The 27,878-nt window shown below is 42.7% G+C and overlaps 2 protein-coding genes across 3 annotated transcripts in view; one reads left to right on the top strand and one right to left on the bottom strand.

Moving 5' to 3' along the window:
• LOC135366519 (divergent protein kinase domain 2A-like) overlaps positions 1–2,398 on the top strand; it is a 3,714-nt gene extending 1,316 nt beyond the window's left edge. Inside the window, exons 2-3 of the mRNA XM_064599241.1 lie at positions 261–561; positions 1,530–2,398. Coding sequence (XP_064455311.1) covers positions 261–561; positions 1,530–1,855 — 627 coding nt within the window. The 3' untranslated portion in view covers positions 1,856–2,398. The remainder of the gene's footprint in view (positions 1–260; positions 562–1,529) is intronic.
• LOC135366518 (rho guanine nucleotide exchange factor 7-like) lies at positions 2,255–27,878 on the bottom strand. Of its 2 annotated transcripts, none has more exons than XM_064599239.1 (18): positions 27,727–27,878; positions 26,351–26,468; positions 25,712–25,835; positions 23,892–23,980; positions 22,796–22,890; positions 21,867–21,962; positions 19,425–19,547; positions 18,833–18,971; positions 18,075–18,134; positions 17,871–17,951; positions 15,877–16,023; positions 14,380–14,461; positions 13,730–13,947; positions 12,173–12,332; positions 10,462–10,563; positions 9,450–9,540; positions 6,472–6,526; positions 2,255–4,843 (listed from the first exon to the last, which is right to left on the bottom strand). In XM_064599239.1, the coding sequence occupies exons 2-18, from the start codon at positions 26,417–26,419 to the stop codon at positions 4,715–4,717; spliced, it is 1,860 nt and encodes a 619-aa protein (XP_064455309.1). In that variant the 5' UTR covers positions 26,420–26,468; positions 27,727–27,878; the 3' UTR covers positions 2,255–4,714. The 2 variants fall into 2 exon arrangements, with proteins under 2 accessions (XP_064455309.1, XP_064455310.1); XM_064599240.1 differs by having other exon boundaries at positions 27,830–27,845.

The raw sequence follows: 27,878 nt of genomic DNA, 5'->3' as shown, positions 1-27,878 counted from the left end.
TATCCTGTCGCACTTTACAAAATTTGTCCATTAAAATATATTTTTCTGCGATTTTCTTATTACACGCATAATTTATAATGCTTACAGATAAGCTATACCTATTTTACGCTCGAATTAACAGCATTCACCAATTTTTTTAAAACAGCCAACACCTATTTTTCTGTTGCCTAAACTTCCAGCTTTTACTTAATACAATTTATTATTTGTATGTATTGCATTGTATTTGTGTATGTATTGTATTGTATTTGATCATCCTATAGGCCTTCCCACGACACGAAGGCTGGCCGTTTCCAACGTACCTGGGCAGCTGCGGTCGGCTGGTCGTCGAAACGGACGCGGGCACTCCTCTTTCAAGCTACGAGGGTGCGGATTGGTTGACGAGAGTGGCGCTTGCGGAGCAGCTCTTGGGAATTGCTCAACAGCTAACGGATAATCCTACCGGCTTTGCGCTGTACCTGACGGACGTGAGCATGGACAACTTTGCCGTCAGCGAGACAGGAACCGTGACAGTGGTGGACGTGGAGAACGTTATCGTGGTTGATCGCTTCCAGCTTGTACAAGGTAACGTAAAAATCGTAGATCGAGTTGATATCGTAGATGATCTTGCAGTTACCCGTAAAAAAGAACTCGTTACGAGTTAAGTTACCGTGCGAAAAATGTAACAAAGTTATTAAGTTCTTCAGCCCGAAATGCAACTCGCAGTTACGAAGTTGGCTAAAAAAAAAGAATGGGTTACTTCCAAGTTACGTCGGACACAAAATAGCACTACACAGGTGCAGCGCGCGTGGGCAGTTGAGCTCGACCTTGAGTTGGCTGCGGAGGAGTGCAACATGCGTAGATAGTTTTCGTATATATCCAACAATTCGAATGGTTTGCATCTTACTGCACGTGGGTGCGCAATGGTTCAGCTTCATTTCAGTGGCAGCGGTTCTTACTTCCTGCGTGGAATACTGTGATAGATTGAATATCACGTTTTGTGGCATAAAATGCGATGAAAGAAATGAAGGGAAAGCAAGAAAATAAGTGGATGTGAGTGAAAAGTGAATTAAAAGTAACTTGGAACTTAGCTTAAGTTACTTCGACAAAGTTACCTGAAAAAGAAATGAGTTCCCGAAAGTTACCACGGTGCAAAAGTACCGAGTTAAGTTACAAGTTCCCAAAAAAAAGGAACTCAGTAACAAGTTACCTCGAACTCTGGTAAAAATATGCACTGTGTTGTGTCTGTTGTCATCCGTGGTCACTTGTCCTATGCACTGACCCTACAGTGGACAGGATTATGTTAAGGAAAGTGGAGCGTAGCAGGAAAGGCAGCAATGAAAACCAGGGGGTTTGCAACAGGGGGACCCATTGTCCATAATTCGAGTTGTCCATATTAACGAGGCACGGCTATATTAGTCAAAACAGTGTTGCATTGCCTAGAGATTCCAGGCCAGACAAACCGCAAAGCTGTCGATTCCAGACAAGCATGTTGCAAGAACTGAACAAGAACTCCATTATTAACATAGTGTATTTCCTCTTGGTGCACACAGAACGAAAACCTGGCTGGAACAAACGAGCCCAACATCTGGTGGACGCCTGCCATGACTGCCTGAGTTTTGATTCTGCGGAGCTGTGCTCCCACTACACGGCCGACCACAACTACTACGCCGTCTGCAGCGGCCTTCTGGCACCTCGGGCGTATTACTCTTTGCGCGGGGGACTGCTACATTCCGTGCCGACGGACGTGAATGGACGTTTTGGATTGTCTAGGATTCTGGCAGCATGTGACCTGCCCCGGGGTAACTACAGCCGCTTCGACGCTGCTCCCGCGCTTCGTGCTGCGCTGCAACGTGTCTTGGAAGAACGTGTTTCGTGATGAACCTTGTGGTGCGGTGTTGTACGGTGAGGTGTGCAACCTAGACGGGCAGTGAGAGCACGGTGATAACATGATCGCTCGAAAAAGTGAGTGTGATCAGGCTGCTGACGACACGAGTGTTCACGTTCAACACTCGTGTGCTCCGGTGACGCGCTTGGGGTATTCGAAACTATCCATTGCCTTGGAATATGAAAGCCCAATGGGCTCCACCTTACAGCTTTTTTAAAAATCTGCATTACCACCATAGTGTGGCTTAGTACAGATGTGTTCAGATGGAAAGTGGTGAATTGGAAAGTGTAGAGGGCTAATGTGTTCTATGCACCAACTTGGAACTGTGCCCTCACTTGTCTGAAGACCCTCCCGGAAAACCTCTGGAAAACCCCAGGAAGCACACTTACCCACAATCGCACAATTATTTAATATAATATGTATTTATATTGCTATGTACATATCAATATAGTGCTGGTACAACGCAGCACATCTCTTCTTTAAATGCATGTCCACTCGCGAGAGAGAATAAATGAGGGCGCATTGCACTTTGCAGATTGAATTGTCGCAAATAACACAAAATGCATCTCGTTTCATTCCAAAATGACTGCTCGGGCTGTCTCACGGAATTTCATACGGGGATGCCTTTTTGCGGTTAGTAAATTTCGTATGTGACATGTGCAGATTAAGGAATCTGGCTGTTTCAAATGTGTGCGTCACAAATGATGCTACAGTCGAGCCCGTTTATAACGATATTGACGGGAACACGAATCTGATCGTTATATCAGAGTATCGTTAGAAACGAGCTTTCGAGAAATTGCCGCTCGGGTTCGCGCACACGAAGTGGATCGCCACAGGTAGAACGCCGCTGGACATGCGCCAATATCGTGCGAGGCGCCGCACCTTTTTAGATCGACAACCTCGTCCATGCTCGTCATCCAATGCTGTAGTAGTCATCACCGTTCTCACGATCGGGACTGCGTGGTCCATCAGAATGCGCCTCCGCCACGGGTGATCTGTCGCGACACGCAACTGTCTGCCAATACACGTTTTCGAAGCCGCGGTACTTCACAATGCAATGCGGTTTTGCACCAGTACGAAACCCGTAGAGCGCATGCAACTTTGGGTCGAGTCACGCGTCTTTCCTCGTCAAAAAGTGTTTTGGAACCGCGGACGCCGTCGTAGCAAGCACGCAGCAAAACAAGAAAAAAAGCTTGAAGACGAGAGAACGATGTGGGGAAGGAACAACGTTCTCTACTTCGCGCAAGCCCCTTCCACCCTTTCGAAGTCACGTACCTTGCAACGCACTGCATCCTTACTTTAGCGCGCATGGAGGCGAAGGCTATTGAAAATGGTGCAATCTTGCTTTCTAATTTTCACGCGTTTTACCGGCCGCCGGGAGAATTCCGATCGCTATATGTGAGAAAGCGCTTTCGCGACGATCGTTATACCGATGTTTTGTTTACATGTAGTTCAATGGGAGAGCTGACGGGAACCACCAGTTCGATCGCAATATCGGAGTTATCGTTCCATCGAAGATCGTAATAAACGGGCTTGACAGTAATAAATTTGTCAGACAGAAACTTACAGAACTGAAATTTCTGCTGTCGGTGTTCTTGTACTAACAGGCACTGTGAGAACCCAGTTATACAATCCCAATGGTACCATTTCTTGGGTCACACAATTCACTTACGTGCATGGTCATTTTCCTATCTTTCACTTGCTCATGTCAACTTTTAAAGCATTTGTACTGGATGACAAGCTGGCCAATTTAACGAGCACATTCTTTTCATTGTACACGTTGCATTTCAGTCATGTCAGGAAGCGTGGTTTCTGAGTTAGTGCTACCTATCCGCAGATGGGTGTGAACAATTGCATATGCAGACTGGCTGATTGCTGCATGCATGTCCGACTATCATCACGAAGAGAATTTTACCTTTCATAAATGGCTCACAAATTTGTGGTGCTACGACACTAGAGGAACCATTTTTGAGTGTTCTTTTTCACAATTTTCGAGCGATTTCCTAGCAGGAGTGGTCTGACAAAGCATTCTGTGAAAACTTGGCACTGCATGAATTACTCATCACGTAAAATGTGCTGGTAAGTGGAGTGCCACTAATGGGCTAGAGACCGGGGTGTACGTGTTACAACCAGGGGCAGATCCAGACCCTCGTTTTTTGTTTTGTTTTTTTGTTTGGGGGGGGGGCGATCGCCCAACTGGCCCCCCTTGGATCTGCCACTGGTTGCAACCCAAGGTCGAATATGAGTGTGGCCAAATACTGTTACTGGCTACTGGTGGAGTTCCTGTTATAGACATTTTGAAAATGTGTCTGGTGCATTATGACTAGGGCTTTGTGTTTCAAGGTTAAACCCAGTAAAACCCATTTGTACACTCAGTTCCCACAACCCGGGATAAAACCCATAAATCTCCAAAAATGATCTTTCAAATATGCAGAGTCAGCCACCGATACAAATACTGGAGAACGCTAAGCACTACGTGAACGACAAAGCTGCTAGGCATCTTGCCATTCGTTATGCCGATATATATACCCATAAAGCCCGATTTCACCCCATTTCGCAGCTCCTGAAACAAAACCCCCTCAAAAACGTAAAAACCCAAAACACAAGGGCCTAATTATGACCGCAGGTGAGACATGCAGCAGTAAACGTACGGTACATTTGCTGTCCGAAAGATTTACGATTATTTTTTTTACTCGACCTAGGGATTAAAAGCGAGGTAAAAAAATTTAAATAGCGCTAAAAACTCCCTAGCTATCTTCTTAAAGAGTGATTAAAGTCACCACTCTCTGCAGGAACAACAATGAAGAGTGAGCCAGAGGTCGGAAACTACCACTGCGACATTGCGCAGTGTCATCGACAGGCACTTTCCGTAATTATGAGTGGTTCGTCCGTGCACACCACATGTTGACGTAGCAGAACTTCGAGGCGTCGTCGTGCTTTCCGCTCCTCTTCTACTGTGCGCATCAGCTGCATTGTTTCCTGGAAGTAACAACAGTTTTAAATTAGGGTTCATTACCAAAACTAGTAGTGCTTCCATTTCTGCTTCTGCTACGTAAGAAACTGGACTTTTTGTATCTGTTTTAGTTTCTATGTTAATTTTGATATTAGTTTCCGTTTCAGTTTTCCCGAGCTATTTTTGATGCCACTTGCGCCGTCTGCTCAACAGTTGCGGGCTCATGCGTATTGGACTAGATAGCTTAATTTGCTCGTTTAGGTTGCGTGCAAGACTCGTGAAGCTCTAAAAGTCACAAAAGTGTCAATATTCATGTTCACGTATGTTGTTTCCAAAAATGTAAATGAAACATGGAAAAGCAATAGACATGACTCATGTGTGGCTCGGCTAGATAAGGTATACTCATGACAAGCACTAGATTTCAACAAGGTGATGGTGTCTATCAGCACAAATTTGGTGAAACACGAATTCATGAGTTTGCTTTTTGTTGCTGCCCTGGGGTTTGGTTTGTTTCTGTTTCTGGTAACGGAAACGAAAATATGTTCCTTTCCGTTCCTGTTTCTGTTGACTTACAGTAGGTAGCGTTTTCATTTCCATAACTATTTCCGGAAAAAAACTCAAACTTCACTGACCACAAGGCCTTGTAAGACCAGTGTTTTCAAATTTGCAGCTCGAATCAGAACTTCAATGCTACAGCAGGTAAGAGAGTAAACATCCAGTTGGCTTTGCGTTATCATAGGAACTGAATGTGTGGAAGTTAGGTTGCAATACTGCACGACTGCACGCCATTTAAGTGGGGCCTCGTACTTTGGGGTTAAACACAGTAAAACCTATTTTTACGCACAGTTTGCATCGTCATTGTTTCGGGTAAAATGCAGAAAATCCCCGAGAACCAAACTCGGCAAAGTGCAAATCTCAGCGACTTAAGCGGGCTCAGGTTCACACTGTTGTTTTTTTCACAGCTTCCTTCATCTCCAACTGAAAATCTGCTCTTTCATGCAATATCACCAGATTTTACCCTGTTTTACAGCTTCTAATATAAAAGCAAATTTTGACACCCCAAATTTGCGAAAAAACATAAATCGTAGGAAACATAAGGGTCCATTTGTACTGGACTTCTGGACTGGACTTCGTCTGCAAGTTCTGCTGTATAACTGTGAGCATTTTTGCGAGGCAGGCTCTCACTACATTTTACCGTAAATTTTGGGTATTAACTCAGATTAACTCAGTATTAACTAAAATAGACAATGAAAAGCTCGGGATTTCTGGAAAACCATGATCTCTGAAATACACCCTCCAAACATGCAAAGAAACTCACATTCTGGGCATGAAATAGCAGTTTTAACCCTGAATACGAAACTGTGATAGCATCACAAGGTTCGCACCTGGATGTATGACCCATGTCCCATGATTGTGAACAAGGCACAAGGAAGAGAACATGAACAAGGACAATAACATTACATGACGAATGACATGACATGAACATGACATGAACATGACATGAACATGACATGAACATGACATGAACATGACATGAACATGACATGAACATGACATGAACAAGAAACAGAGGATATCACATTAATGATATTTCCCAAAGAGTGAAAGTAAGTTGCGCTTTGTAGTTTTGCTTGCAGTTCCAAAAGAAACTCACATTCTGCAGTTCCTTCACCTGATCTTTGAGTGCATAAACTGTGTCCACTAGACTCCTAGAGAGGGAGAGAGAAACAGCTGTAGACCTCTGCAGCAAAACTGAGAGAAAGTAGCACAGTGATTTCCAGTTTAAGCAAATTTCCAGGCAAATCGTTCAAGCATTAAAACCGCATGGGCCTGCATGACTTCTCATATCACATATCATGCAAAGTCACATCAAGTCGCAGTCAGAACAGCAGCAGAAAATTAGAAGCAGCATAAAACTATACACATATTCCCAACCATGCACCCCTGTCATTTGGGAATTGAAGACAAAGTAACATCTGTTTCACATGCGTGCATATTGGATAGTCCTCCAACATGCAATAAGTATCTTTCGTTTTAAAGCAGTCCCTAGAAATAACTTAGTAACAGTAGCTGATTACCGAAACAGTAACATGTAACCATAACTGATTAGACTTCCTCTGCGGTAATTTATGTCTATAGTTTACATATATATATTATATTTATGTCTTATAGAAAGGCTCCATTGCAAAAAACCACGCGGACAGCATGCACTGCAAATCAAATCCAAATAATTTCTTCGGATGGCGAATTGAATTCGAATAATCGGAAAAGGCCCAATTCGAATAATTTCGAATGCCGCATGGTGAAATATTTTGTGGTGTTGTGCTCACTAGATGATTTTCTGCACCAAACATGTGGGCCTTTTCATTCAGCATAATATACATATCTTGAGTGAAGGGCCCCTCCGTGTTGTGTATGGTAGACTGCACTGAGAGTTTGTCAACATGTTCCATGCAGCCTGATTTGTGTGCACCTCCTCAGTGCTATGTTTACAATGTGAATGTCATGTAGTTTTTTTTAGAAACTACACGTATTTCCATCTGTTACTGAACATAACTCTGAACGTTGGGAGTACATTTGCTGGAACCTGGGATCCCCAGAGCAGTGCTGACCATGAGTTCAGAAAATTTGTAGACTTTAGTGACAGGATATTGGAAGCGTATACAAAGAGGGGAGTAGATCCTGTTGATCACATAAACAAAATGCGGAAACCAACACTGAAGATTTTTGTTTAGGTTTAGGTGTAAAGTGGGCTTCACCTAAAGCACCAATGTAATGAGTTGAAGCCGACTTGCAGAATGGAGCCGCACACCGAAAGAACAATGGCAGTAACGTGAAGTGGGCTTCACCTATCTCTTAAATGTAATGAGGCGAAGCCGACTTGCAAAACGGCGACTGGACAGCGATAATTCGCTTCAGTACTACTCGAAAAATATTCGAAAATACTGAATACTGAAAGCATTCAAATAGCATCAGATATTCGTGTCATATTCGAAATTTCGAATATTTGCACAGCTCTAGTTTATTACTAACTTTATCAAAAGTGGTCTTTACAAAAAGAAGCCTAAGACAGAGTGGCATTATCGTGTTCTTCTAGCATTTTTTCAAACCACCTCCTTATTAGAAGGAAATATCCTATATCCTCAAAGAGCAACTTTCAACTGCTAGTTATCTGCTTCAGCAACTAGGAAGTAACTAGCCGTGAAGCTAGCAAGAGGGGCATAGTGGTGCCTACAACTGTGCTGCGCTGTTATGGGTGTCACGTATAATGCAAGCTGCATACAAGGGTTGCTTTCCCTGGCAAAACAAAGTGTTGACAATATGCAGGTAAATACAGTATGTGAGAGGAGGAAATGGAGCTCAACAATATAGGTACACTCCACCACCGTTGTATTTTGAATAGAAGTGCGCAAATATTCGACATTTCGAATACAAATCGAGTATATGCGATATTCAGTTCGTATTCATATTCAGAAATTTGATATTAGAAGTTCTCAAATATTCGATTCTACCTTGGAATATCATAGCAGTTTTCTACCAAGCTTTATATGTTGCGGTAACAGCGACGTACATGAATTGTAGAACAGCTGCAAAGCGACACACAGATCTTTTGATGTTGTTACGTTCATCTGCGAATGCGCTGCTACGCGTTCGATAACCGAAACCAACACTAGTACGCAGTTGCGTGCAGCCACCATTAAAATCCAACCCAGCGAAACGCGAAATCACGCTGCACTTCATGCATTGTCAGCACAGTCACGGCTTTAGTGGATTGCCAATAAACTCTGAACATTCGTGTGAGGCTATTTGAGGCAGTTTGGTTAAGTCTGGTTATACACTGAGATTTTGTTGGCGTTGAGCGGAACACCGCTGTTTGCCGTACCACTACATCTGTTTCACCAGCACTTACAATGCCAATGCAGGTTTTCAGCGTCCGTGAAGGATCTTCGAAGTAGAAGCTGTTTTTACAGTTTTCACTTTGCCTCATAAAAACGACACACTGTTTCATTGCAAAAATAATTTGCCTGTATATGTGCAGACTAGCATGGATTACTTGCGTTAAGCCAATACACTAATATACATATTCCATATGAGCTCCTTTTCAAGTGCATGTCCTGAGGCATTTTCCTAAGGATCTGCAGCACATACTAACTGTGACAATGTTAACGAAAGGAACTGAGGAAAGGAGCTGGGTTTGAGACCGTGTTTGTGTTTGTCTGTTATCGTCCCTACCCCGTCCCGGGTTTTCAAGTCACGGGTGACAATGTTAGTTTACTGGGTCTTAGCTATTACTCTTAGAGGCCTTTATGCTGTGACCTGATATTTGAAATGTGATTCAATATTCGAAGGACAATTTTGCAGATATTCGCACACTTCTAATTTTGAAGCATTCGAGTTGGCAACCCTGGAACCACATGCACACCAGTAACTATGCAGGGGCCAAAATTATGAACATATGGATGCCCAGGTTGAAGGTTTCACATTTACATGGATGCAGCTTCACAAAAACTGTATCTAATACCTACTACACAGTAATGCAGAAGAGGCAATGCTTTTGTCACAAAAGGTGTCATGTGTCAGAAAATGCTTGCGTTAGTAAAGCGTGCCAATAAGAAGGAACTTCAATCTTACTTTTCCTGTAGTACTGACACATTCCCCTTTGTCTCCTCAACGATCATCTTTTCATCTTCCACAACAATCACTTGTGGACTGTCCAGCATGGCTACAATAAATAACAAAATAAATAACAGCAGAGCACAGCAATATTGCGATAATGAAAGCCTAAAAGCTAACTTTGTGATATGTTTATAAACATGTATTTTCGTGCAGGTTCCTCGTACACGTGTCATGCAGGTTTTTAATATCTAGGCTTAGATACATTTTCATTTCAGTTCAAAGAAAACATGCAAATAGCAGAAAGTGCAAAATTTGATGCCTCGAAGTTCAGTGGCCACATTACCACTGTATCCCTCATATATAATAAATGCAGTTTGTAACAATTCTGACAAGGCGTTTAGCACAGTGGAAACAAGGTGTAATTTATTACAGCTTTTTCAATTCACAGTCTGGGTGTCATGTCTAACGCTCACGTTGGACGTGCTTATCAATTCCTTATGCTTCCTTCAGTTATCAGTTCCTTATGCTTATCAATTCATCATCAGGAGCGCTGTAGTAGTGAGCAGGCCGCCTTCAAAACATTTCAGTAATATTAACCTAAGAAACGGTGAAATATTAATGTGTGAGAATGCAGTCAATATTGATGTAGTACTAGCGGGGATCGAATACTCGAGTTCTCGAATTCGAATCGAATACGAATCACTCAAAGTATTCGATTCGCGAATCGAATACTCCATACATATTCGGTTTTTCCGAATATTCGGTTAGTATTTGCGGAATATGAACACCTCCCGAAAGCGGGCTTCACCTGATGCTTCCCTGTATGAGGTGAAGCGTTCTTTACGAAATTACCGGAACATGGAAGGATTGTAGTTTAGCTTAAGTTAGTGTTAGCCCAAGTTCATTGTGCCAAACGTCAGTTTATACACTGGATTTCCCTCTCTCCCCTCCCCCACTATGCACACCAACAAAGAACCCCCTCCCCCAAACCGAGGGTCTGGTCCACACCTGACTATATGGCACTTACCTGAGTTGACTGTATACCGTGTCTTGGCACTACTGCAGTAAGCCACGATGACTTGCAAGATTTCCATGTCATCGGCATAAGAAGGACTTTCTACTTCAAGGCCTGCATGTCACAAGGAGAGAGTAATGTTGACAACAGTAGGTAAAATTTGCCAACACATTTTCTGGTCTTCAAGGAGCCATGGGACTGGCCATGAACCATCAAGCAGTCTACATCAAAGGAGGCAAAAACTCTAGGCTTATCACGTGATATTCTCTGCACAACAACTTGGAAATGCACGGTATTGTTGTTTGTGTAACAAGTACTACTTATATAGAAGGCATTCGAACAGATGTACTTAAAGGAGCATAAGAGCATTTAGCGGCCCCTAAATGTGAATCTGAAGAGGCGGTTCTTGACAATGCAGAATCGCACAGCCACCGAAATTGGCGGCACGTTGTTACCCATGCCTACACAAAAGACTGCATGTTCTCAATCATATTGACAACAGCTGAAGCTGAAATACTGGATGTGTGACTGCTGCGAAAGAAAGTGACGTGCTGATTTATCTTGAGGCACAAAAAGCCGCGCACAAACACAGCTTTGGTGGCAGGATTCTATTAAGCCACATTATGATAATCATTGTGATGACTGTATAGTTTTATGATAATTTTATGATGATTTTATTAGTTTTTTGGTCGTACAATTTTATTATGATTTTATGATGATTGTATCAAGCGACATTACGACACTGTCCTCCCATCTATTTATGCATGTTCCGTGACATACCACCTGCACCTAGTGAGCATTTCATAGCTTCTGAAAACATACTCCTTCAAATAATATGAAGAAACACATCATTTGAAGTATCATACGCCATGGTAGTTTGGATTAGTATGCGAGAGGATTAGTATCCTCTCAAATACAGTGAAAAGCCCGGAAATATTCGAAGAACCGTTCCGTGTATCAGGAATCAACCAGCGCCATATTTTTTTACTGCTACAAAGTCGCAGGCAATGAAAACACTTTAATGCAACAGGGCTAAAGCTTATAACTAGGATTGATTGATGGCAGTTGAAGAAATGACATTTTCTTTAACTGACATCATTCAACTAAAGTTTGCAAGTGGTAGTCGTGAGGCTTGTGTTGCGTTTGTCCTTAACTGCGTTCACCAATTGCGTTACCCACGACAACGCTAAAACTAGGTTTCCGTATTCCAAACCGTATTCCGTATTTCCAAAAAATCCAAGAAACATAAGCTAGTAAAATTATCCAGGTTTCTCAAAAAAAAAAAAAAAAAAGAACACTCCACTTTGGGGTGTACCCATAACTGAGAACTCAGTAAGAAAAGCCAAGTCTGGATGACTGTCTCACAGGCTTCACTTCCCTTTCTCCGAGTCTCTTCGTCAGCTGGACTCTCGCCCTTTCTCTCCCTATCGAAATTGCTTGGTCCCTGGCCCAATCCAGCCCAGCAACGCTCTGCTCTCAAAGCTCTTCTGACATTTCTGGACACCATCGGACTTATTGTGTCCAGACTTATTGTCGGACTTAAGATCGTTATTGTGAAGGGGCTCGTTATTTTATTCCCCCCATTCCAACCAGCAATGGGGTAGAGTATCGCCTGTGGCGATGAAACTCCCCACTCTCCAAGGTCAGAACTAAAGTTGTTGTTGTTGTTCACTTCCCTTTCAAGCACAAAGCACAGAACCGTTTCCCCAACATGACAGCGTACCTCTTCGTCTGATGTGCTTCCGTATACGAGGCTGAGCCTTTGGAGAAGGTCGTAGAGGTGCGTGCGGTTGTAAACTCCACGGGAGTGCACGTTGCGCAGGCGCGACTACTGGCTGGGGCACGCACACATCTGGTGCTGGACTCCATTCGTTCACAAAGGGCTGTGAGAGTAATCGAGTAATGGGTTACCACTGCGCACAAACGCCAGCAAAAACTAACAGCAAGGCCCCTCCACCGATGTACAGCCTCGGACAAATGTTTAAAGTAGCATAGAAGTCGTTTTTAACACCCACTTTTCTTCCTATAAAATTGTTAAGTAGGTCAGTAAGATGCACCGTGCGAAGTAATTTACACCACAGAGTCATAATTATCTCAGAAATTGAATTTAAAATACGCCGCAAAAAGCGACCGTGCGCAACGGTGGCGAAGAGCAGTGCCAGCCTGTGATCTGCCTGGAACCTCGCGCTGACGCTATCAGGAGAACGCTCGCTGATTGGCCTAGAGAAATGTTGTCTGCTACTCCGCTGTCGTCTGCTACTCGGCTGTTCGGGGTTCTGATAAAGCCTTTCTCCTTGCTCGGTAATGCTTCGGCCGTTGCTTCTATCCCCAATTCTCAGGGAGAACTGGCAAAACTGGTTTACGGCGGCAAAGGGACAAGGTGCTGACCCCCACTGACTGGCGAACCAGAACGAGTTCTCCTTATACCGTCATCGGTGACGTGGCATCATACCTCCTCATCCTCGTTATAGCTGGAGTGGCGAATTAAGGGTGAACGCGCATAGCCATGTTTATGTGAGTTTTTTTCTGGGAAACAAATTGCACACATCAATACCTTTCGCGCTATTCGGTATAATGACGCACACACTTTCATCAGATGTCTTAATCTGAATTTTTTTTTGATGGTCCTCTGTACTCCTTTAAGGAACACGGCACTGGCGTATTTCTTCATTGGAACGGCCCCCAGCTAGCTATTAGGAAGAGATTGAATAAGAAATGGACGACCAGCTATTGGGTCCAGCCCTGCCTGCTGCAACACCCGGTGTTCTGTGAGTTTCTGTCCCAATGTGTACGGTCGTTATGTAGGGCAGTTACACAAGATCTCCAAAACTATAAAAAAAGCTGTTAAAGGGGCAGTAAAGTGCAAAAATTTCTCCTTATTCCGTTACCTTGACGCCAACATAAAAGGAATGGGATTCATCATGTCGTTTGTGATTTATGAGCGAAAGAAACCGCAATTTACGCTTTCCCTCTGCTTAAACAAACTACAGAAGCCGACACTGAAGCCGACACCGAAGCCGACACTATCTTCAGTGTCGGCTTCTGTATTTTGTTTATGTGATCTACAGGACTTGACTCCCCTCTTCGTATACGCTTCTTTCCCTCTGCTTCTAAAGAAACGCGATAACACAGAGAGGCCTTGGAACGGTCTCCTCAAAGAACCTCTCGTGACGATTGGAAAATTCGTTTGAGGAGACCAATAGGAGCCTGCTCAGCATTGTAGGCCCTTCACACTGACGATAAAGATGACAATTTTGCAAATATATATACACGGACATACATGTAGTGGAACAGGCGATACCGCACGGTGCACAGGAACAGGCGTAGGAGCTCTCTGTGGTGGAACAGGGGCCGGAACATTGTTTCGAGGGGAGCCTCCACTGCCTCTTTTCAGTTGGGCAGAAACGGGAGGGGTGCTACCTCCGAGAAAAGATCGCCACAGCTCAAGGTCTTCGTGCGAATGGCACACGACTTGCAGGCGTTGAGACATGCTGGGACCTGCGGAAGTTTTTGGAAAAATGCAAAATGAAACGAAGCCGGTGATGTACTGACCCTGAGAAGGGTCAATAGATCAGTTCTAACAGGTCTGTGTACTATACTGTATTACTTTCCATGTACTAATATTTCTCAGCCATGTGCAGTCCATGAAAATATTATGTGCAGGTTTACAATAATATCTAAAGCTTCATGTATTTGTTTTGAACCAAATAGTAGTACTCAAATTTTTCCAAGTAAGCCCCGCACTTGAATGGTGCACCCAAAACAGTCATTTCACACTTCAACTTAAACTTGTTGTTTATTAATTAACACTATTAATTGCAAACAAAAATTCTGGTGTTTGTACGGCTATAGGTATCCTAAGAGGCAGACTCGTCTCAACTTAAAATGAATTAGAAAAAAAAAATGAACAAGTAGGGCAGTGACACATACCGTGAAGTTCAAAGCTGCACTGTCCATTTTCGCCTCCATCTTGCACAACAGTAAGCTGCAGCCCAGCCGTAGGAACCTTACCCTGTCATTTACAAGAGCAGCATCAGATCACTGCCGTCATGCATGTTGTAAGACTCGAAGGCAACAACATTTCTCGCAACACGCCATTTGGTTCTTCTAGTAGCATTACTGAAAGGGGCACAACCAGACCGCCACTACGGTCATGTTCAACCTAAGAAGGAAAAGAAATCTAGCCCGTCATCTGCATACACCGTAGGAAATGCGGCCAGTCCTCACAGCCAATAGGGAAGTACAGTGACTGCGATGGATTACAATAGTATATAGTGGAAGGGGAAGAGTGATGTCTCTGTGCCCAGCAGTCCTATCTATGGCGCAGTAATATTTTAAGAGCTGACGGACTAGATTTCTTTGTCTTCTTAAGTTGAACACGACTGAGAAGACCTCCACTATGACCTGCCCAACTTCACTAGTGCTGAGCCAATGGCTGAGCAAAATTTTGAGTTTCTTTTTTGCTGCACCCTGTACCTATGTGCCCTTCAGCAGCATGTATAACAGCTGGAGCTGGAGCTGCTAGGCCAAAGCAAGCTCCCCTGTAACGGAATAAATTGTCGTCGGCAAAGAATGAGATTCCGGCATTCCTTGGCTGTACTGGTTGACGATAGGCATATGAAAGGTTTGGCTCGAAGTAGAAATGTGCACCAGTTAATTCATGAATTAATTTGGGTAGAATAAAATTAATGAAATGAAATGAAATAAGATCATCTGGATATGAAAATGGGTCACTGCTTCATTTGGCTTATGTAAGTCCACACACAAACTAGAGCCTGAAGTTTTAGGGTTTAATTTGATTCTTCCCCAAATATGCACCCCGAATTGAAGGTTGCCTCTTTTGGGGTGAAAATTGATTTTTACCCAGCAAATTGTCCTCACTGGAGCATCTGTAGCAATGCACACTAGCTTGTTTGACAGTAAATGCAATTACATCACCTTTGTACAAAACCAGTACAGTTCATTTGTGTAATAGAGCCTGATTTCTGCCCCAATTTATCATACTGGAAGTTTTTTCCTCCTGAATTCACATGAATTTAGAGCAATTTTACTTTCGCGATTTTACCCCACGAATTTACAAAAAAATATTTCCTGAAAACTTCAGGCTCTAATCATAACAGGGCCCCATAACAGCAACAGTCTCCACTTAATTAGGCTAATGGAACTCTAATTATGCGAGTAAATGTGGTAAGCGTGCTTTTTTTATGATGTAATTATCTGTCTCACTTGCGAATAACTGCATCATTACAAATTACACACTGTTCCAAATCATAAATTGTAACAATGCACACAGCTCAGATTTAAGTCAAAGCTTCAACTATGTTCTGACACCATGATGCATTATAAAGAAAAAACAAAACAAAAAAAGAAACGTAAAGGTTGTATGGATTCGTAGTTGTTATTTGGAAGCATGGTTGCAGACATTACCTCATATACAAAGTTACTGGCAGAGGATGCCAGAGAAAGGATCACCAGCGTAGAAGGAAACAGGACCAGATATCGATCTCTCCTCTCGTCTCCAGAGACCAGAACCACGGGTCCGAGATGCGTTATCTCTCCCAGTGTGTGGATCTCCTTTCATTGGAATACACATTTATTGTGGCAAGAATCTCAAGGATAACTACAACAGAAGATAACGTAAGAGAAAAGGCATGCTGAATGGACATGTATTACACAAAGTATCGGAATGGTGTAAGTAATATGCTTTGCTGGAACAGTCAATCTCCTTGGTTACTGCACTATCATACTACTTGGTTACCCAAACAAAAAGCTTGTTGAACTTTTTGAAGAATTTGAAGAATTTTTGTGAGCACTGCTAGGGATTTCAAAAAGAGGTGTTCTACTTTACAAACCAATTCTTCAATATACATGCACATGCACTCAATTCAGTTGAAAAGTTAGAGCAAATATAAAACAGGGCAGTAAGATTTGTTAGAAGCGTTGTTCACGAATTACACCCTTGGTAGCGCTACATGAATTTTCAATGTTCATTGGTTTCAATTATCATTGAAAGCTGCCCGGGTGAGAGGGGTATAACAACGTCCCGCTGTGAAACACTAACGTGTGTGAAAGAGAACAAGGTAAACAGTAGGTAGACAGTAAAAGCTTGTCAGAAACTAACTCACTCTCAATTCAATCAACTGCGGTTCATTGACTCTTGTAATGACTACCTTCTTTCCATGTTTTTGTCCATTACAGTCGAACCTCGTTAATATGACACTCGACAATACGACATCCCAGCTTTATGGCCCTTTTTCTCGGGAACCTTTCCTTCCCAATGCCTTCACATGAAACTATAGCTCGTTAGTATGCCATTTCGTATATATGACAATGACCGCTATTTTCAGCACAACTACAGCTGTACATGTGTATTTTATTCTCGTTACTATGACCATTGGTCACTGAACCAGTGGTTGTCCTGACCTATAATTAGGGTTCTTCATTTTCGGGTTTTATGATTTTTCAAAATCGGGAGGGAGGGGGGGGGGGGGGGGTAAAAATCGGGCGCTATTTGCACACGAGCATTCGGGAAGAAATCGGGCGCTATGATCACTATTTGATACGTCATCGGGGAATTTTCGGGTGAAACGAAAGGCATATGAAACAAGCCATTGCTCCAACACGTGGAGGAGAAACAAGAATCTTTATGTATTTCCGCTCGTAACTAGGGCAGTGAATGACTGCCATGTTCAAACACTTGCTCGAGCCCCACAAAAGCTCGTTTTTCACTCATGCAGGAGGGGATTATAGAAAGACGACAAATAGGTTGTCACAAATAGCTGTCTTTGCTGATATTATGATTCACTTTTCTGACGGTTTACCGAGAATGACAAGTCGAAGGACCGCGAGGATTTCGGGTAGATATCGGGCTTTACCCGAATTCTTGAAAACTTGTTCGGGGGGGAGAACTATCGTGAAAAATCGGGTTTAACCCGAAAACAAAGAACCCTAGCTATAATGGCCAAAAAGCAAGCCCACTTTCAGGGTGACGCTTAAAAAAGCAGTGTCCTTGGTCATGTGGTCACGACCCGCTGCTGTCATACGGCATTCATCGACCGTGTCTAAGAAGAAGCGCAAGCGAACGGAGCTGACTACCAGGATGAAGAAGCAGATATACGTCAGATTGAGAATTGCAGTACACAAACATAATTATAAGACTTTTTCAAAAAATAAAGTGCCGTAGATTCCTTTCAGATGCCTCGCTGTTCGTATTCCGTTACCAGCTTACGTAATTTTCCACCTACTACTTTTCGAAGCGTACGTAAAAGGCGTGGTACGGCTTGTAACACCCGGTATTCGCTAATGTGACAATTCACTTTATGGCCCAAATCCGTGAGAACGGCCATGGTCATATTAACGAGTTTTGACTGTAGTATACCAATGTCCGTAAACATACGACGTAAGAATGGACTACTCCGTACCTCTCCCTCCCATCCGTTTATAGTTCCTGTCATCACTTCCAGTTCCAGTTCTTTCTGACGACGTAATGAAGAGCACGTTGCCTACACATCAGACCCAAAGCAAGAGACACATATTTAGTAGACACACATAATCATTTCGTTACAGAGACATCTGTATAGGTGATCATTTCACAGGAAAAAAAAAGAAGAGAGCCGTCAACATACCACGATATCTTTGTAGACAAATACACTCCTTTGTGTGTCTCCCCTGTCTACATGACTTTCCTGCAATACCAAATTATTTATAACATATGAAATATCCATAGTTAGTTGTACCGTGTATCCGTACAAGTTAAATTCCCCAGAATAAGTCCAACACGCACAAAACATCGCTACATGAGTGCAAGCACTCAACGGCATGGCATGTCTTTCCGTGCTCTTCAACACGCAGGGAAAATCCCACAACCCAGCAAACAAGGTATTTGCTTGCAGGCGACAGTGCCAGCAGTGTCGTCTGCTGAGTGTGCAGGACGCTGCTCTCCATATTCTGGCGCTGTGTGAATGCTTGGCTCAACATAAGACGCAGCAAAAACTCCACCCTGTGAGCAGTTTTTATTTCTTTTTCTTCTTCTAGAATATCCCTTCTGAACACACAGATGTGTGCACACAGCATGTGTGAAATGACATTCGAGACTGCTCAATACTCTGCCTAATTCATCAAGCAGTTCATCAAAAGTGAGCATGCAAAATAGTTTGCTGAGCATTGTCTTATCAGATCCCGATCATTTGCATCAGCTACGATTATTGCTCTGGTGGAAGAAAGCATGCCACAAAGTGCTGCAGCGAAAAATGAAAAATTTGCAGGGCGTCTTCACTGTTCACTCAGAAAAACTTGACGACTTTTAAACCTTTTAGAGCACAGTGTTTGTCTGTCTTGTTGTCCCTGTGGCAAAAAGAGAGAAACGAAAAAAGAGGATTCCAACCTCTGTGTGCCTCTGTAGTTCGGTGAGGAGAGCAGGGTATTTTTCGAGCCGACGGAACGGGCAGCTCAGCCCCGTCGTGAGCGTCAAAAGACCCGGAGAATTTGCGCCATGTTTTTCCAGGAACTGACTTAGTGGTTCACTGCAGCATAAAATTTGTGAAAGAACACGGGCGCATTATATTTTTAGGGCCCGACTTTTTAGGGTTAAACCCGTATCCGCCCGATATTTACCCCCCCCCCCCCCTCCCCGAACGAAATCTGTAAAATTCGGGTTTAACCCGGATCTACCCGAAAACACCCGGGTCGCGTGGCACACTCGTAAGCGTGCATTAAAATGAAGTTTGATAACATTGCTAAACATTAGTTCCATGTTAAGACAAATTTTTATTAAACAAAAAAAAATCACCCGAATTCGTGACGACAGAATACGTCGTAGCGGGATTTAACCCGAATACACCCGAATTTTCGAATGAAAAATATCGCCCGATATTTACCCCCGAATTTGGCCAAAAATAAAACCCGAAAAAGTCAGGCCCTATATATTTTACGTAGCAGCTCATCGCGATACCGAATACTGTCGAGAGTGGCCGTACCTAAATTTCTCAAGGACCTTGACGGCCTTTGGGTGATTGGAGCAGTACTCCTTGTGGACAGTTTTCAACTCTGCAGCAGCTTGAAGGAAAGCCCCGCCCACTCGTTGCTCTGCTGCAGGTAATCTGAAATATGGTAAATGCTCTCAATGCATACATTTCCTCCCAAAATATACCGCAAACATATTTTTATTCGCGATGTATTAATTTTTGCAAATTTCACGTCCGCTAAAAAATAGCGAAAAACTGCACTCGCGAACGCAACTCGACACTTATCCTGCGGATGGAAACAGACCTGGAATCGCGAAATTAAATACTCCCGAATAACGTCCCAAATACGTTTCACGAAAATTAATACAACGCAAATCAAAATATGTCTGTAGTATTTAACGAAACAATTGCACAAGCGGTAGAGCGCTTGACCAGCAATCGAGAGGTGCGTGGTTCAAATCCTGTCTGGCATTTTTGACAACTGCCCTAGTTCTACTGTTATGCACAGTGTGCATCATGCTTACAATATTCATTTTTGTTGTTACTGTCTCTTTTCCCACGACCAAGTCATCATACCACAGGTCGCGTCGTCATTATGTGCTTCATTACGGTTAAACAATAATTATAGGCTGCCTTAAAAATTCAATGAAATGCAGGTTTTGCATCTTGCCTTAAAGGAGTACAGAGGGCAATCAAAAAAAAATTCAGATTAAGACATCTGATGAAAGTGTGTGTGTCATTATACCGAATAGCTCGAAAGGTTTTGATGAGTGCAATTTGTTTCCCAGAAAAAAAAACTCACATAAACATAGCTCCGCGCCTTCACCCTTAACCCGCCACTCCAGCTATAACGAGGATGAGGAGGTAGGATGGCACGTCACCGATGACGGCATAAGGAGACTCGTTCTGGTTTGCCGGTCAGTGGGGGTCAGCGCCTTGTCCCTTTGCCGCCGTAAACCTGTTTTGCCAGTTTTCCTGGAGAATTGGGGATAGAAGGAGCGGCCGAAGCATTACCGAGCAAGGAGAAAGGCTTTATCAGAAGCCCGAACAGCCGAGTAGCAGACGACAGAGCAGTAGCAGACAACATTTCTCTAGGCCAATCAGCGAGCGTTCTCCTTATAGCGTCAGCGCGAGGTTCCAGGCAGATCACAGGCTGGTACTGCTCTTCACCACCGTTGCGCACAGTCGCTTTTTGCGGCGTATTTTAAATTCAATTTCTGCGATAATTATGACTCCGTGGTGTAAATTACTTCGCATGGTGCATCTTACTGGCCTACTTAACAGTTTGATAGGAAGAAAACTGGGTGTTAAAAATGACTTCAGTGCTACTTTAAAAATCCCTTCCCTTCTCTCACCATACAGGACAGGAACTATTCAGCGTCAGAAGTAGTTGCCTGTGACATACTATCCTCTTTCATTATAGCTGATGCCCGTCTTTACACATGTTCAGGATGAGTCACCGATTCCCAATCATCTATTGTTTCAGAAAAGCTTGTTTTGTTCTACACTTTGAAAGATATTACTCTGTCACAATACTGTGATATATGTACTTGGCTCTCCTTCTACGGAGCTTCAGTTAGAAGTATTACAATTAAGTAAATAAATATGAAGATTTTAGAAAAAAATCAATTTTTTGCTGCGTCCCTATAAGAACTCATATCATTCGTGTTCACTTGAAGTGGCTATGTAACAATACTGTCTGGGTGGCCCCAGTTCCCGCCTAAAGACTCCTTCCCGGGGTTCGTACAGATAATTGGGAAATTGCTCAATGGTTTTCAAGGACCTATGCGCACTACTTTTAGGACAGTATCTCTGGGTGCAGAACTGTGTTGCGTACGCTACTGCTACAGCTGCGAACATTATTCTAGAAATAATTAGCAAAAAATATCAAGGTGAAATCACTGTTACAACCCTTCATATCCAACTTCGCAGTTTTTGGAACGCAGATTTTTAACTTCCTTTAACATCCACTTTAACTTAAAACGCACACTTTACATCAATGTCGGCAAAAAGCGCCATGTGGACACGCGGACACAGCTGGGCACACGTGCAGACGACCTTTGCACAAAGGGTTGCCAGACGACATTTACAAGAAGTGCCATAGGGCAGAACTGGGCGCCCTCGGTGATCCCAGTGTGGCCAGACGAAAGAGCAACGTGAGTCTCCATTTGGTCTGGTTGGTGATAACATTTACACAGATTGACTAGTTCGAGATGCTCCCATGTGTGTCGCCCTTGTCCCTGTACGTTCTCCACCATGTCTAGTTCAGGAAGCAGACGGGTAGGAGGGACAGTTCAAGCCATGATGGTGTTACTTAAATGACATCGTGAAGAAGTACTAAAAAAATTCAGGGGCATACAAGGCCTTGAAGTAAGGACCTTCAGGTTGAGGAGATTTTCAAGGGTTTCAAGACCCTGCTTTCCACAGGTGACTCGACACATGGTTCCTACTCACTCTTTGATGCGGTCTAGAGCTGCCAAGAGGTCAACGTGGACACGAAGAACCAGGGCCAAGTTTCCTACAAGGATCTTGTAGTCGTGTTCACTCAGGCTGGTTAACAAGAAAGGGAAAACTTCACATCAAAGGTCATCACTTTCCTAGAAATTTGGTTAAAAATCACATTACTGCGAGTCTTACTCAAAGCGCATCATTCAACATCAACATCATAATCCACATCCACACGATTGCCCGTCAATTCACTGTACGTTGTTCCATGTACGCACAATCAGTGTGATAGCAATTCACCTACTTTACCGCCAACCATAGCTTAACAAAGCGCCACCTCCGTATGAGTCATACACAATCAGACAGACATTAGTTAGTGGCTGTAGGTTTCATGACGGAAGGACAACTTAGGCCAAAACAAGGCAGACATATTCTTGCAGTTTTACACCACTCACTAATTTAGCTAGCATTGTATGAGACATTTACCACCGCTGCCTGTGTTCAAACTTGACTTCAGAGAAATTTTTGAAGCAAAATATTCTGCAAATATGCATCCAGTCAAATTTAGAAATTGTGAAATCTGGGGAACTAAAACTTTGAATATTGTCCAATTGCCAGGAGTAGACATCTTTACTAGTTTCAACCGCACCGGCTTTCAACAAACATAACAAAATACAGTTAACGTTTCGGGTCCCATTCGGGACCCATCATCCTCTTCTACGTAAATACCCGGTGACGACCAGGACAGCGTCATTCTGATGATGGGTCCCGAATGGGACCCGAAACGTTAACTGTATTTTGTTATGTTTGTTGAAAGCCGGTGCGGTTGAAACTAAAACTTTGTAATGATACCTGATATTTTGTAATTTATGATATGCAAAATATGTAGGAGATTTTTGCTTCAAAAAAGTTCGGATGCACTCTCGGCGCACACTCACACGTCAGATTCCTGTAGGGCTTGTAGGTATGTGGACGTGATGCTCTGCAGTTCTTGAATATGGGTTGCTTCTGTGTCCAAGATATCTTTGAACACCTAAATGAGAGTAGTGTTTTACTAGCAGGACACTTTCTTCTTCAGAGGATGAGATCGTCCTTGTAGGACGGCCTCATATCCTCTGAACCACACCCACACTTAATGGAAAGCTCTTGTTCCTCTTGAAAACATATTCACATATTTGCAGTGCATCTCTACCTTTTTTTTTGAATGCATATTTTGCTGATTTTTATTGCAAAGAGTCCCAATCCCCCATCACTACATTTACTCCTGAGAACAATGCTGACAAGCCAATATTGTGAGGAAGAATCGTCGTCACGTTCATGATCACCTTCTACGTCATTCCCCGCGCCCGCTCGAATTCCGTGCCCAGACATTATTTTTTATTTATTTATTTATAAATACTGTTGGCCCTTGACGAGCCGTAACAAGAGAGATACAATTCACACAGCAAATATTAAGTACAGTAACTACTCAAAGTCAAAACTAAACCTGCAGTTCCTGCATGCGCCCAAAAATACTCACCCATGCAATATAGAAAAGAAGAAACAACAACAGAAGAACAAACAAAATAGCGAGAAAATAAATAAATAAATAAATAAATAAAAACGAAACATGAAGCTCATGAATGGACGTTTACATGAAGCCATTTAATGCCCTAATAAAAGCTGGTACATTGCGTAGAGGTGCTACTACATTTCCAGGAAGCCTGTTCCAATCTTCTAGAGTGTCTCTAAAGTCTTGTCAGTCTAAAGTGTCATTAAAGTCTCTACATATCCGTCTTTCCTCTCATCTTCAACCTAACAATATGAACAAACTACACTGGTTAATCTTTGACTGTTCTCTGATGGTGGTTACGGATTTGGTCACACAGTATTGGATTTTGTTACTTTGTAGCGGATCAGGGCAGTCATTCCTGATAAACCAGTGGAACTCGCTATATGTGCATATTACTGTGCATGTTAGAAACATTACTAATTTCCGGCTAAAAACATTTAGTATGACAATTCTTGTTTGAAAAAGCATTATGCATAACTTGCCATATTCCTGTACAACTTCATGCTGTTGTGACGCTGCACGGGAGAGTGGTCCGCAATCTTAGATGTCACTCGTCCCGTTTTAGAGGCATCTGTATCAGAAGGAAAATATTATTTAGTGGCATATTTTGGCACAATGTTACAAAAATTTCAACCAAGTTAGTGACTGCCATCGCGTGTTGAGCTGCAGTCAACACGGGCAACAGTCAATAAACAATTCTATGCTCGACTGTTCAACATGAAGAGTGTTCTATAAAATTAATTATCCATTAATTCATTTACCCCATTCATTAATAACGAATTATTAATTAATTAATTAAAATTATTATTAAATTATAATTATTAATAATAAATATTAATTATAATAATTATTAAATTAATCTTTAAAAATTAGTGAAATTAAAAATTAAAATTAGAGAATAATATTATGCGAATTTAATCTAAATGTTTTGCACCGTGACTCAGAGGTGTCCTCAAAATCACATGACAGGATCGTTTTAGCTTTGGCTTTAGATCTGTCACTTTAATGCGTATGAGCCTGCCCTTACATAAAGAATCACCTGCAAAATATGGCCCTTCGTAGCCTCCCAGGGTTACTTGCGAATAAGCAAGCACACGAATGACATGACGTGCGTGTCATTCAAGGGCCACTAAAGTGAAAAACATTCTTCTTCATGAAATGAAAGATGTCGTTACTTTGAACACTGCCATAAAAGGAACGGGATTAATCCGTTCTGTTGTTCATGATTTATGAGCAAAAGAAACTGCAAAGTAAGCTTTCCCTCTCCATCACAAGACGCGAGACGATGCACTCGGATATAATAAAAGATATAAATATAATATATATATATATATAATAAAAAATATATAATATTCAGTCAGTGACTCTATTTAGTGACCAAGGGGCTACCCATCATACCAAGGGCGACAACAGAACCAGCCCACACCTATGAATAGAGCCTGAAGTTTTAGGGTTTTACCCGATTCTTCCCCGAATTTGCACCCAGAATTGAAGGTTCACTCTTTAGGGTGAAACCCGATTTTTACCCTGCAAATTCCCCTCACTGGGACGTCTGTAGGAATGCACTAACTTACTTGTTTGGCAGCAAATGCAGTTATATCACCGTTTGTACCAAACCATTACAGTTAGTTTGAGTAACTGAGCCCGATTTCTCCTCGAATTTAGCATACTGGAAGTTTTTTCACCTGAATTCGCACGAATTTAGTGCACATGTTTATTTACCCGCTGATTTTTACCCCCCCGAATTTAGAAAAAAATATTTCCCAAAAACTTCAGGCTCTACCTGTGAACGATACTCGCATCTACAATGCGTGAACCTTGCAACTTTGAAATCTTCTGGCTTCTATGTCGGATAGAGAAGGTCAGCTACTTTCATCATATCCGATATAACCATTATCATTACTTGATGAGATTTGAATCATGCCATTAAATAACACTCTCAACATCTGGCCCTCTTTTATTCCTCACAATATTTGTTTACACTTTTTGCCAAAATATAGCAGCAATTAAAATTGCCTAACTGACATCAGGCTTGAGTAACACAACGTGTACTGACAATCGCCTGCGCAACAGCTTGAGCGACTAGCAGTCAATCAATCAAGTTACGGCGCAGTCAATTCGCATATGAGATATGCTATACTCAACAAGCTGGTCATTAGCTCATTGACTCGGCTGACATGCCTGTAAATTTGGTCCTAGTGCTTGACCTAGGGATTTACACTTATGCCTTTGTGGATCTCTGGCAGCTAATATTATGCATGCTCGAAGCATGCTAATATTAGAGGCTGCCGTATTACTATACCTGCTCTGTGTTCCTTAACATAGTTGCTAGGAAACCATCCGGTAGTTCCATTCAAAGTTCCTTCCCACCACCCTCCATCCAGAGCCTGGGTGACAGTGAAGACATCTCCCTTCTTGAAACAGAGCTGCAATAAAACGCACATCCACACATAAGGAGAGAAACTTGTGACGATTACTTGTGATGTGTGAAACTTGTGACGAAACTGTGTGATGGTTTGGAATCCTGAACCCTTTTTACAATCCCTGAATGTCGGGATTCCCGAGTCCCAAGATCCCAAGATGGGATTGGGATTTCTGTGCAAGTGTCCCTTCGAAGCCGTAGGACTGTACCCACTTGCGCACCCACCCGGCTGGGAATAGCAATATAGTGCATATTTCCTAACCTAATGATGCATTTTGCCCCTTCTCTGTTTTTATTCCTAACTGCAGCACTCTGGCCTGGAGTAGCGGAGCCTAGTTTTCAAGAACGGCTGCCTGCATTTTTTCTTTTCACTTTCAAACCAATGTATTGATGAAGATAATCAGACAAACAAAAACAAAAAAAAAAAAAAAGAAGAAGGAGAAGAATACAGAGAAAGATATGCAATCCTTTGATAATCTTTTAGTGTGACATGCAGAACAAGTGCAGCGGGTCTGTTACCTCATCATTGTTCTTTCCTTTGAAATTATGAATCGCTTTCACAAGCCTTGGCCCAAGATCGGAAGACATTCTTCAAGCCCGCCTTACACCTTACGAATGGATACAAATTTCTGCGGATCTGAAAAGAAAAAAAGGAAAGGATGAGTGACTTTCCACCCCGTACTCTCGCGAAATTATCTATCCAGTGATCAGAAACCACTGTCATTACTGCTGAATAAAAGTTCCCTTGAACGACATGACTCTGATGGCTGCTGTATCTTAAAGGAGCAGTGCAGGTCCCCTTCATAGTACTTTCGTTGTTGGGCGGACCCACCGTGCAACAGGTAACGTGCATCCTTGCGCAAGAACGATAATCGTATCGGTAACTGGTCTTTGATTCGTATGCCCTCTCTCAACCCCACCATCCTCAACTCCTTCAGAGAGGCTGTAAGTGATTCAGTGACTCTGAGGTAATTCTACGATGTACAGAGTACACAACAAGCAGCGCCGTGCTGTGTCCATGGCAGGCAAATTTTCATTGCGAAACGAGACCGAGAAGTTGCTCGTTGCAATGATCCAACGTCACACGGGCCTGATTACGTCTCACCAGGGTAGGACCTCCGAGGTCACTCCGCACTGCTCGTGGCTCCTTTTTCAGATAATTTTTTGTGAAATTAAGTGTGCAGCGAGGAGACACTACAGAACAAATATCTTGCACGGTGGCCCCTGATAATGGACGCTGTAGCGTGAATTGTCACATCCTTGAGCCTGCAGGACGAAATCTGATACGCGTGGAAATCGCAGGGATTACACATAACATGGCATACGCAACGTCACTGAAACATTGATGTACCGGAATTTTTAATCCTTGGAGTCACCCAAAAATGGTTTGTATACATTCTTCTGATTATTATCCGCAAAATGGTATCTATACATATCGACATGCACGAGATTCATAGTGCCTCTTTCACTAACTTGACTGGGCGTATTGGTGTCTTAAACAGCGCGGTAGAGTCGCATTGATGTGATCTCTGATAATCAGTAGGGGTCACTTGACACTTATACCTGCGTAGTTTTAATTAGAAAACACGCGACCATGGTTGTAAATTATGTTTGCGTACAAGATAGTGGGCTCCACACAATCGCCCTGGATTTATGAGTAGCAGCACTTCGAAACATGATAGACCCAAGGATTACGCGCCTCTACATGACCAAATATTATAAAAAGGTTCTGACCAACTCGATGACCAGAATCAGGTATCAGTATTGTAAAGCGTTGTGTTTAGAAGTAACGATGCGCTGTCTATCAAAGATGTGGAGCCACAAAATGCTGATATCTCAGGCATTGTAAATCTGAATTAGGAGAGAGTGGCAGTAAACCAGAACAACTGTATTACTTATGTCTTGCGGTATCCAGGGTCATCTGTGCTTGTGTTGAACGTTACGTAACGTTGTATTCAGCTGACAACACAAGTGCAAAACATCAACAGTCCACCATACTTTTGCAGACGGCGAGAACTTCGTTGGTGGCCGCCAGGAAAAACATAAC

Source organism: Ornithodoros turicata, chromosome 8 (genome assembly GCF_037126465.1).
Source record: "Ornithodoros turicata isolate Travis chromosome 8, ASM3712646v1, whole genome shotgun sequence".
Classification (NCBI taxonomy): Eukaryota; Metazoa; Arthropoda; class Arachnida; order Ixodida; family Argasidae; genus Ornithodoros; species Ornithodoros turicata.
The sequence above is the reverse complement of the archived record's forward strand: the minus strand, read 5'-3'. Positions and strand labels throughout refer to the sequence as shown.